Here is a 12,538-nt window from a genome sequence, read left to right as displayed (position 1 = left end):
GAGCCTTGCCATTTGTTAGCTTCACATTTTACAACTTTATCCATTTGATTCTAATAAAAACCCTACAAAGTCATAGAAGCAAACATGTAATCATTTCATTTCCATATTCTAAGTTTAAGTTTACTACCTGAAACCCAAACTACATGAACATCATGACCTTGAGAGTGCCTCATTTTCAGTCTTCTGCTTTTTAACGCAATGATTGACCTTATCACTGCACACACACACGCACACACACACACACACAAACGCACACACACACACACACACGCAAACGCACACACACACACACACGTTGCGCACGCGCTCACCCTACCACAATGTGTAGCGGTGTGAGGTTAAAGATATAAGCCATCTCCAGGTGTGAGAACCTCGTTTTAAGCTGGGTGTAACTTTAGGCCAAGTGCGTGATAAGCAGGGAGAGATGGTGAACAAACTACAGAAAAGGCAAAGAAAGCTGGCTTTTGAGAATTCTACATCTAGAAATATCAGAGGAAGGTTAGAAGAATAAGACTGTACTTCCAGCTGTTCAGATTCATTACAACAACCCCGTGAAAAACATTATTATCCCCACTTTACACATGAGGAACACACATTACTATAAATAAATAGACCAGATTCTCTTAGTATTAAAAATAATATTGTCATTAAATTTTTACTTTCACAGACATATATGTGACATTTTTAAATATTCTAATTATAAACTCTTAGGAAAAAGTCCAATCTTTGCAATCATTTTCCGAATAGCCATCTGAACATCTTTGTTCCTAAGGCTGTACACCATGGGGTTCAACAATGGGGTGATGATGGTGTACGTCACTGTCACCAGCCTGTCTTTGCCTGACGTGTGTTTGGCTGAGGGCCGGAGGTAGACAGAAGAAGCACAGCCATAGTGGACAATAACCACAGTGAGATGGGAGGCACAGGTGGAGAAGGCCTTTCTCTTGCCTTCAGCTGACGGAATCCTCAGGATGGTGCGAACAATGAAGCCATAGGAAATGCAGATGAAGGCAAAGGGCACAAGAAGCACCAGTGCCCCACCGATAAAGATGACCAGTTCACTGATGTGAGTGTCAGCACACGCAAGACGAATGACAGGGGAAATGTCACAAAAATAGTGATCAACCTCATTGGAACCACAGAAAGGGAGGCTGAACACCAGAGCTGTTCCCAACAGAGATGTCAGGAAGCCAGTGACAACACAGGTGAGTGCCAGTTGGGCACAGATTCTCCAGCGCATAAGGATGGGGTAGTGCAGAGGCTGGCATATGGCAGCATAGCGGTCATAACCCATCACTCCCAGGAGCAGGCAATTGGTGACAGCGAAACCAAGGAAGAAGAACATCTGGGTGGCACAGCTCATGAAGGAGAGAGTCCTGAGTACAGAGAACAGGTTGATAAGCATCTTGGGCAGGATAACGATTGTGTATAAGGTCTCTGAGGTAGAGAGCACACACAGAAAGAAGTACATGGGAGTGTGGAGACTGCGATCCAGGAGGATGACTGAGATGATGATGAAGTTCCCACTCAGGATGATCAAATAGAGGGTGAAAAAGACCACGAAGAGGACCAGCTGCAATTCCCCAAGACCGGAGAAACCCATCAGTAGGAACTCAGTGACAAAGGAGGAATTAGCCATTGAGAATTGATCCCATGGAGTAAAAGCAGTATGATCCAGTCTAGAGAGCTTTAGAACAGAGAAATAAGGAATAATCATCCCTTATTAAATGCAAAACAAGCAAAAACTAGTGCTACTCAGTTATACATGAGAAACAACATGCATAGGAAAGAAAAAGGATTAACAACCAGAAATTATTGTAAACTCATAAACTCCCAAAGGGCTTTTTTTTTAATGGAACAATGTGATTCAGCTGGATTTGGGGACAAGTGTTCATCTGAAGTGTACAGATGTTTGCTTACCGTTGGTCCCGTTGCTGTCTCCTCCATATTGTTTATCCCACCTATCCTATCTAGATAGACCTGCAGAAATAATAATATCATATCATATCATTGTGAATTAGAGAGTTCAGAGTGGAAACCCAAAGCTCATCTATAGGCAACTGGACACCCCTTACAGAAAGGTCGCAGGGAGGAGACTAACGAGATAGGGTGCAGTATAGCACCGATGAAACATGCAACTTTCCTGTAATTCTTTAATGCTTCCTCATCCCCACTCTCATGGTCCCAATTCTACCTTACAAATCTAGGTAGACCAGAGCATGTACACTGGTACAGATAAGAGCTGGGAACTCAGGGAATCCAGGACAGATAAACCCCTCAGTGATCATATTGAGAGTAGCCATACCAGGAGGGTAAGGGAAAGGTGGGGGGAGACAGAGGGAACCAATCAGAGTGATCTCCACATAAACCCCACCCTGGGGGATGGACAACAGAAAAGTGGGTGAAGGGAGACATCAGTCAGTGAGAGACATGAAAAAACAATAATAATTTATAAATTATCAAGGGTTCATGAGGGAGGGAGGGGAAAAAAGAGGAGCTGCTACCAAGGGCTCAAGTAGCAAGAAAATGTTTTGAAAATGATGATGGCAACAAATGAACAAATGTGCTTGACACAAGGGATAGATGTAATGATTGTGATAAAATTTGTATGAGCCCCCCAATAAAACGATTAAAACAACAGATGTTTGCTTACCTAAATCCTATCTTTGATTCTCCCACTGCCTCGCAGACTGATATAATCACCAGTCATTTTTTGTTTCTGTAATTGAATCCCCCCCAAAAGTTTTGAGTCTAAATTAATTATGATTTTCAGTGGTCATTCATTGATCCAGGTTACTGATAGACAATGACACTTCCTTTTCATTGTTGTTGCTGTTGTTGTTGGGGCTGAGGAGTCAGTTCCAGCTCTTAGTGACCCTCTCAACGATGGAACAAAACACTTCCTGGTCCTCCACCACCCTGACAATTATGAGTATACGGAAGCTCATTGTTGCTGCCATTGTCATTCCATGTCATTGTAGGCCTGCCTCTTTTTCATTACCCTTTACTGTATGCATATTTATTTCCAACTTAGGGAAACATCACTTATCTGCCTTTGCAGCTTGCCTTCAATAATATAGTTTCCTTTTAGGACTGATAATTGAAGTAATAATGTAATTATATAAACCATATACGGTAATCATTTCCACTCAGTCATTCATTAACACTAATTTGATTTACAATTACTGGTACTGCCTTCTTTCACAAACTTATTGGATCATAAACAAGCCTGGATTCTCCTTACAGAAACATAGTGTTGGATAATTTAGTTTGGGTTCAGCATTCGCTGGTTGCCCATGTGAATGGATACCTGTCCACCACTTGATATAACTGATGTGGACACTCCACACAGTCTCATTTCTAGTAGCTGTCTCTGAATTCCTGAGCAGAGATGCTCAGATACCCTCCCTAAGGCTTAGGACATACTTAATGTTATTAACTCGAGGCCATATGCATATTGTAAAACTGCAATGTATTATGTAATTATGTTGTTGTAAATATTTAGAGTATATAACACTTGGAACTTTGACAGTTTTCACCATTGCAGTATCAGCTGTTGTGCAGCCATCACCCATACGGATGCCAAAGTCGCCATGATTCCCACAAATAGACCGAGTGCTGCCTACACAACCACGTCCCAACTTCTACATCTTTCCGTCCCGGGTGACAACTATTCCACTCTATTCTGCACACATTTACCTATTTGGGGTATTCCATCAAATAATGTTTAACCTTCCCAAAGCTATTGCTTCACTTGGGTTATTTATGTATCTCACTAAAAAGCTTCAAAAAAACATCTTAGCCATCAAAACTACAAATTTTGTAAGGATTATTAAAACACACCATTTCTTCTGTCCTTCCCATCCAATCCACTTTTGTTCTGCAAGTCTTCTAGGATCCAGACCATTCTTTCTACAGAGAAACAGATGTAACTTAGACTATTTTGAAAAGCCTTATAAACAGGCTCTCTGTATTCTATCTTTTACTACTCTAAGCCATCCTCTGTAACAGCAGAATTGTTTTTTTTGTGGAAATGTTTGATCCTATTATCAAAAAGAGCATCCAGCAATCATGTATAAAATAAAGTAAAAATAAGTAGTAAATTCGAGGGAATTAATATTTTTCCTGTAACTGCCTTTCCATTAAAAGCTATATATTTCTCCATGTGTACACTGATGAAATTGAAAATTATCATTCTCATATTATATCCTAAATCTTAAAGCATCCCAGGCTATAAGTGTTAAGTTATTTCTGTTTTTCGTGTATGTGTGTGTATGGTAGCATTCTATCTATTCCCAAGTAAAATACCACAAACTCATTGATTTCTTCCCACAAGTTGCTAATCATGCTACACTGTTTCTCCCTCTGTTTCCTTGTTATTAAATGAAATACTTCTTTCTTTGCCACCAAAATTTTATTTGTCTTGAAGAAAAGTGCATCTCCACCACATACAAGAATATAACCAAAAACTATCTTGTTGAAAATAAGTAAAAAAGTATCATAGTGTCTCCTTTAAGTTTTAAATCCATGGGTAGAGGACATTTGATTCCAGGTATTTCCCAAACGTGTTCCCTGAGCATTCAGCTTAGATAATACTGACTTTTTCTTCAACAATATGGGGTGAATAATCTCTCAGACATACATATCAACTAAAGAATAAAAAAGATCTATTTCTTACAATCTGTCATCTCCTTCTTGTTTTTGATTTTAAGTAGCATCTTTGGTATTTCACTAGCTAACCTTTCTTATTTTAGTATGAAACCACTGTTGTTAGTCTTGAGGTCTCTCCATTAACTGGATCTAAACTCCTAGTCCAGGGTAAGAGTTTCTCAAAGGGATTCACATCAAGAGTTTGAACTCTTATTCTTATACCTTTTCAATTGTTTCATTACTAATCTTTACAAATACGGACTACCCGGCCTGCTGTTTGAGTAAATTAAAAAATCTGCAATAGCATCCTCCCTAACATATCACCTCTTTACCTGTCCACTGTTCTGGTCTACTCTCTCAGAATTATATCTCTTACAGGATCATATTCAGAGTGAAAGGTAATTTTCCACCCAAAATGTTGGAGTTCCTGGAAGAAAGATCACATCACTCAACAGCTACCTCATCTATTAGCAACTCAACCTTGGAGTGTATGTGAGAGCTCTTTGCCATGGAAAACACAGATTTCAACCAACACATCCCAGAGTGCCATAGAGAATATTTGCAAATAGAAAACACCAAGAGTGTATATCTGATGCTATTGTACGTTTACATAAAGGCTTGAGGAAATGATAAAGATAAAAACAAAAACAGAAGATAAGTGAGGATAGTTTTAAAACGTGCCTAATAAATGGAAAGAGTTAACCGATATCCATTAACTTGTTCAATAATTCTTCATTATCTATAAAGTCAATTTCTTTAAGATAGACAAAAGGGACGTGATGTTCTGTCCTCATCTATATCTACAAACTCCTCTTCTGATGCATTAACGTTAAGCCATTATACATAAATCATACAGAACTACTTAGAACTCCCTGAATGAGTAGTTGGGTTTCAAGACTCTTGAGACATAGGGAGGGAGAGAGAAGAGACAAACACAGAGACAAAATCTTAGACATCAATTTAAAGAGAGAGAAAGAGAAAGAATCATAACCTTCAATAGCCTTTCATCTGTCATCTGAGGCCCACTAACTCTTCACAATTTTTTAAGTCAACAATTGTTGAACTGGTTTTCATTTGTCAAAGAGTTTGCTGTTCGGTGCTCCTAAAGCTTCTTTCATGTTTTTGTGTTGTTTCATTTTTTAATGAAAATGTGCTCATGTTATATCCAAATTACTTTTCCTGTCAATCCTGTAGACTTGTGAACTTTAAGAATACAGAATGCACCAGATTTTACGACATGACCTCAGACCCTAGCCCAATATAAATAAATAAGATGTAAGTGCTTAATAATAAATGGAATAGGATATGGATGACTTAATAATAATCCCAATGCCTTCTTTTCAGAGAAGCCCGGTTCCATGTGCACAATCTCTCTCCTAAGTCAACACACCTTGTGTTCTATGAGCTGTGTGCATTCTGTTCTCTGGATGCAGTGTTTTCTTTTATCTATTTCAAAGACTAATACTCTGCTCTCCACAAAACTAAGCTGATCACCCTGACTTCATCTTGATTCTGGTCTTGGTTTCTATCCTCACATTTTCTACCATCTAGTTGAGCTTTCTGTCAAGTTTATAATGTAGGGACTTTGAAATTTTACATGAAAGAAAAGCTAGACTGTCACTCCTCTTCGCAATAGAAAATCAAATTGGAAGTTTCCCATTCTTTTACACCCAAGTACTAGTGCTCAGTGGCATGCATGGATCCTCACTCTCAAACACTTCCTAGACATATCTGTGAAGTTTTCCCAATAAAATGTGCCCACATTGCCTCACTTGTTCTCCTGCTGTACGGTTTTTCTTCCATTCAGACCAGCACAAGAAAATCCTCTACATCCCTCCCAGGACCTGTGCGTTGTCTCCATGGAAAGCTTAGTAATTGCCTCAATGAGCATCACCAATGATCTTTCCTTTTAAAATTGCCTTGTCCTGAACAGCTTGATTGGTAATTGAGATACCCACTTCCAGAGGGAGGAAGTTACCATTTTGTTCCCAATGCTTGTCCATAATTCTCCAATTAGCAAGGAGAATCACAGTAATACACTATGAGAATTTTTTGGACATAGAGAAGGTGCTATCTAACACACCATGGAAATTATTTGCCTTACTCTGGAGTCTCATTAGAAAGATAGAAATGTTCTGGGTAGCAATTGGAGGTGGTTGGCATAGACATCAAAGGAAACTACTTTCATTTGACTCTCCGACCTAATACATTGAAAACCTCATTCTTAGGTTGACACCAAAAAATGCTCCTTAAAAAAAACTTTACTTAAAAAACAACAAAACACTTCACTTTTCCACTTCTGAAAGCCAGAAAGTAGGGGAGTGGGATTCAGGGGGTTGGATAAGAAGAATGGAGGGCAAAATATTAAAATTGCAAAGATAGCCTAGGTCTTTCAGATACATAGAAAAAAATTTATTTCTAGAATGTAAAATCAGCCTGGTAAATAGTTATTCAACCAGCAAATCCATTATTCATGTTTCAGAAATGGATAAAAATTTGACTGTATCCTGCTACAGGTTTCAGCAGGAGCCAATTTTTTGGTCACATGTTAGCCCTAGAACGCCTGAATTTTTAATTTGAGGACAAAACATTTTTTGTTCTTTACTTTCATAGTTATCAATAGGTATATTAATATATACATTTAATTAAATGTTATGATAATGCCGTGCTCTGTGTTATAGGGTTAGATTGTTATTGCCTCATTCTTTCAGTGAGTCCAAGTGCTTCCTACACATCAACATCCTAGAGCCCCAAATCAAGAGAAAGGGAGAAATTTTAACTTCAAATAAAAGTGTAGACCTTATTATAGTAAACAGGACAACTAAATTTAAGGACCACCCTGAGATTCCATCCAAAAATAGGAAAGCCTTGTCTTGTGTATTGGATGTAATGGGATGATGAGGATAAAATAAATGCTGTGCTATGTATATTATACAATCTGATTCTTCAAGAATTGGTAATTTCTCTAATACACACATAACAAAGGAGAACATATGTAAATACTTAAAGAATCTAAAGTATAGTCATTTTTCAGTGGTACCACAATTCTTTCTATCTCAAAAAAAGCCAACTGCACATCCTTGTTTGGGGGCTACATACCATGGAATTTAGCAATAGAGTAACAATGATGTATAGCTAGTTACCAGCCTGTCCTTGTTAGAGACATAGCTTATTGTAGACAAAATTGATACAAAGCCACGGCGATAGTAACTGAACATGTGTGTCTCAGCGATTCCACTCTCTAAGGTTGTGACATGGACTGGGACAGTGCACACATTACTATTTGTAATTCTGGGACAACATATTTGTTTAATCTGGGATGAGTTGACCATGACTCCCAAGTCTAAAATTTATGGAAAAAATGTGATCTATGACTTTAAAAATATTTCTTTACTAAAAATTCATACACATGAACACAGTCACCCAACTGTTTCCTACCTAGTCATTAAAAGGTCATAAATTAATGCAAAATTCTATGTCCTCTCTTAGATGATTTAAGAAAATTAATTTTTCTGTCAAGTATCAGTGTCAATATTTTAGATTTTTTTGAGCGAGAGACAAATCTGAGGGCACGGTGTTGTTGTTGTTGTTGTTGTTGTTGTTGTTAGTTGTTGTTGAATCAGTGCTGACATGGGGGCCCCCACAGATCACAGAGCAAAGCATGGCCGTGGTTGAGCCTCCATTATGACTGGAGGCTCATAGGACGAGACATTTTAACCCTGCTTCACAACACGCTTTTTGCCTGGAGGTGCCTGTCGGGAAGGTGACATCCTTTTCATACAATCGTCAGCTTCCACTGTTACCATTGGGTGTCCTCAAGCCAGTTCTAATTCACAGAGCCCCCAAGTACAGCAGAATGAAACATGGCCGTCCTTTACACCATCCTAACGATTAGTATTGTGTTTGAGCCCATGGTTTCAGCTAAAGAGTCCATCAATCTTCTTGAGGATATTTCTCTTTCTTGCTGATCCTCTGCTGAGCCAGGCGTGACGTAGTTTTCCTCTCGTGAGACGTTCTACAATAAACAGACCACCCCCCAACACCACCCCCAAAGAGAAGGAGTCAATCTGGCCTGACTAAAATGGCACAAGTTAATTTTGGGGGAGGTGTTATTGTGGCAGAATGTGTATAACATAAATTTTGCCAATTTAAGCATTCACTTTAGTAGTTGTGTCAATTTTATTCAGAATGTTGTGCAAACCTGACCTGGAAGATTAGTGCCTGTGACTCTCTTCTAACAGAGATCAGTGAGGCATGCCGTCATCCACTGTTTCTTGACCTTCAAGCCTATCTTCTCGTGCAGGGTTATCACATCAACCCTAGAGATCTGACTGTACATCTAGGATGGGGCCTGAAAATGTGCATGGCCTAACAAACTGCTAGCACATACTGATCATGGTGGTTGAATTTTACCCTTGGAGAATGCATGCCATAAAAAACGTCTGTCAAATTACGTTGATTGTACTAACACATATTGGTCTTGAACGCTATTCTTGGAAACAACTCAGATAACTCTGAGGATTTGGAAAAGTGCTATTTACTGTGGTGTAGGCCAGTGATTTCCAAAGGCCAGCCCAGATTTTTAAAGAATAAATGTCTATTACACTGTACTGAAATATTGCCCTGTGATGACATGAAAAAGAAAAATGGTTCTTCATTGTAGATAATTTGCAAAGCACTGACTAAGACATTATGTGTTCTTAACTCATTACCAAACTTACTTAGGATTTCTGCGGCTTTGTTAAGCTTTACAGAAGCAGAAATCCTTATCTTTCTCTCTGAGAGAAGCTGGTAGGTTTGAGCCTCTACCTAGCAGTTAGCAGTCCAAGCCCTATGGACGTGTAGGCAGGGTAGATATGTCTTAGGCTGTAAAGGGAAGGTCACAACTTGAAGCTTCCAGCCACTCTGCAGGAAAAGAAGAGGCTTTCTATTCCCATAAAGAATTGCTGTCATCTCTAAGGGGTGTCCATTTGCCAACAGATGGGCTTTGCATCTCCACTCTGCTGCACTCACCTTCATTTACAATTATATGATTTTTTTGTTCTTTGATGCCGGATACCTGATCCTTCAACACCTCATGGTCACACAGGCTGGTGTGTTTCTTCCATGTGGGCTTTGTTGCTTCTGAGCTAGATGGCCGCTTGTTTATCTTCAAGTTTTTAAGACCACAGAGGCTATATCTTTTGATAGCCAGGCACCATTAGCTTTCTTCACCACATTTACTTATGCATACATTTGTCTTCAGTGGGGAGGACATGAGCCAGTCAGAGTGCAACATAGTAACGATGAAACATACAACTTCCTCTAGTTCCTAAATTCTTCCTCCCCCTACTATCCTGATCCCAATTCTATCTTACAAATACAGCTAGCCAGAGGATGTACGTTGGTACAGATAGGAATTGGAAACACACGGAATTCAGGACAGATGATCCCTTCGGGACCAGTGGTGAGAGTGGCAATACTGGGAGGGTGGAAGGAAGATGGGGTAGAAAGGGGGAACCGATTACATGGATCTACATATAACCTCTTCCCTGGGGTATGGACAACAGAAAAGTGGGTGAAGGGAGATGTCAGACAGTGTAAGATATGATAAAAATAATAATAATTTATAAATTATCAAGGGTGCATGAGGGAGGGGAAGCGGAGAGGGAAGGGGAAAATGAAGAGCTGATATCAATGGCTCAAGTAGAAAGCAAATATTTTCAGAATGATGATGGCAACAAATGTACACATACGCTTGACACAATGAATGTATTTATGGATTGTTATAAGAGTTGAACGTGCCCCTAATTAAAATTATTTTTAAAATTTAAAAATAATTGCTGTCTTGGAAACTCACGAGACAGTTCTACTCCATCCTACAGGGTCACTGTGAGTCACTATCAGATCTATAGAGTTTTTTTGGCAGGTAAATTTTTTTTTCTTAAGGCCATAAGTAGACTTCTTTGCTGTGAATTCGTTCACTTTATTGGCTTACCCAGCCCCTGTACATGTGTATGTTTTCAGCTCCCTCCTCTTACCTTAGAATAAACTCAATAATCTACGTTCATGCCACTGTAATTGGTTTATGGAGACAAGGTGGGGATCTTTCTACTCCCATTAAGAGTTACAGTCTCAGAAGCATACAGGGGAAACTCTGCCCTGTACTATAGGGTCCTGTGAGTCTGCATCAACTCCATGGCACTGAGTTTGGTTTACATAAGTGGTTTCTGTAGCCCTAGTGGTGTATTGGTTATGCCTTGTACTGAGATCATCAAGGCCCACAGTTAGAAGCAACCAGCAGTTCTGCAGAAGAAATATGGGACTTTCTATGCCTGTAAATGCCAGTGAGTCTTGGACACTCACAGGGCGGTTCCATCTTGCCCTGTGGGATCACTATGAGTTGGCATCGACTCCTTGGCACTTACTATGGAGCTTTGGTTTCAGTAGTGGTTATGAGTTGGGCAGCTAAACTGAACTGCTCTGCTGGAGAAAGACAAGGCTTTCTATTCCAGTGAAGAGTTACAGTCTTGTAACCCACTGAGCCAACTGTGTATTACAGGGTTTTGTGCGTGGAAAACGTCTTGGTGGGAGGAGTTTCTTTTTCTATTTGGTTTGTAATTGATTAAAGAGCCCTGGTGACCATAGTGGGTTAACATTGGACTGCCGACCGCACGGTGCTGGGGAAGATGAGGCTTTCTGCTGTGGAAGAGGGTTCGTCTCAGGAACCCACGGGCACGCTTCTAGTCCGTCTGAAGCGGGGCTGGAAGTCAGATTAGACTTGATGGCAGGGGGATTTTGTTTTACTGTTTGGATTTTAGAATGGTTTTGATATTTTCTCATCTGCTCTCCTCTCGTGTTCATAATTGTGGAAATATTTTTTTTGTTTTTCACACCCCTGCTATTGTTTTAGGGTTTTTCAAGTTACATTTGCAAATTCTTTTGAGTGAAAGAAATTGAGTCCAAAAAAAGTGATCAATTGCTGTTGTTCAAAATTGAAATATAATGAAAGTAAAGAAACACAAAGACTGAGAACATGTTTTTTCTTTTAGTTTCACAATACTCATGAGCTATATTGCGGGAAGTTTAACAGGGTACAAGCAGAATTGGTGCCCAGTGCCTCCTTTTAGCCCTGCTGGCAGGAGTGTTTCTCTCTGGTCCTCCCCAGTCTCAACCATGTAGCCCCTGAGGCAAAGTTCTAGCAAATGCTTCAACACTCATTTAGTGCTGATAAATGCCCTAAAGACTCCTTAGAGGCAAGGAAAGTATTTTAATTAAACACTATGGACCCATGATGTGTCAAACACACATTTAAAAATGTCAATGGCATAATATATTAAAATAATTGTATTAATAAAATTAGTATAATACTTCATATATTTTAAATTTTCATATAAATGAAAACACCATATCATATTATCTGACTAAGCTTGATTCAGAAGAAATTTAAAAAAATAATCTCAACCACGTCTAAAATACAGAACTTAGGTCGATCACATTCTAAAACTATCACAAAGCAATAAATAGCATTAAAAATTTGGTTAAATGTCAGCAAGGAAATACATATATCAAAAACCTTATTACTAATAAAAAGGAAAATCGATTATAAAATAGCCACTGCAAACCTGCTAGAACAAAATGAGAATGGAAGAAAACAGTGAGCATGCTCAAAGTTAAACTCACAAAGGTTTGCAGATCCTTCAATTGCTTTACTATTAAACTAGGTATATATATTTTTTACATGTTTTAAGATCATTGTAAGATTTAATAGCAGAAGACAAAAATAGCAACAAAAGAGATAATAATTTAGAACATAATTTATAACTTTAAAATATTTTATACAAAATATTTTATAAAAAATAATTTAACTTAAAGGTTAAATTAATGGTAAAGAGTACAGTTATGGTAG

General features: G+C 38.8%; 1 protein-coding gene across 1 annotated transcript; it reads right to left on the bottom strand.

Moving 5' to 3' along the window:
- Positions 1-697: 697 nt before the first annotated feature.
- LOC142437118 (olfactory receptor 10R2-like) lies at positions 698-1,639 on the bottom strand. Its single transcript, XM_075540408.1, has one exon. It carries the CDS (start codon positions 1,637-1,639, stop codon positions 698-700), a length of 942 nt encoding a protein of 313 aa, XP_075396523.1.
- Between the last annotated feature and the right edge of the window lie 10,899 nt (positions 1,640-12,538).

Source organism: Tenrec ecaudatus, chromosome 1 (assembly GCF_050624435.1).
Source record: "Tenrec ecaudatus isolate mTenEca1 chromosome 1, mTenEca1.hap1, whole genome shotgun sequence".
In the NCBI taxonomy this organism is placed as follows: domain Eukaryota; kingdom Metazoa; phylum Chordata; class Mammalia; order Afrosoricida; family Tenrecidae; genus Tenrec; species Tenrec ecaudatus.
Note: the sequence above shows the minus strand (reverse complement) of the source record. Positions and strands in the feature narration are given on the sequence as shown.

Excerpts from the sequence above, each read along its gene's own strand:
- LOC142437118 (XM_075540408.1), bottom strand. The coding sequence starts at position 1,639 with ATGGCTAATTCCTCCTTTGTCACTGAGTTCCTACTGATGGGTTTCTCC.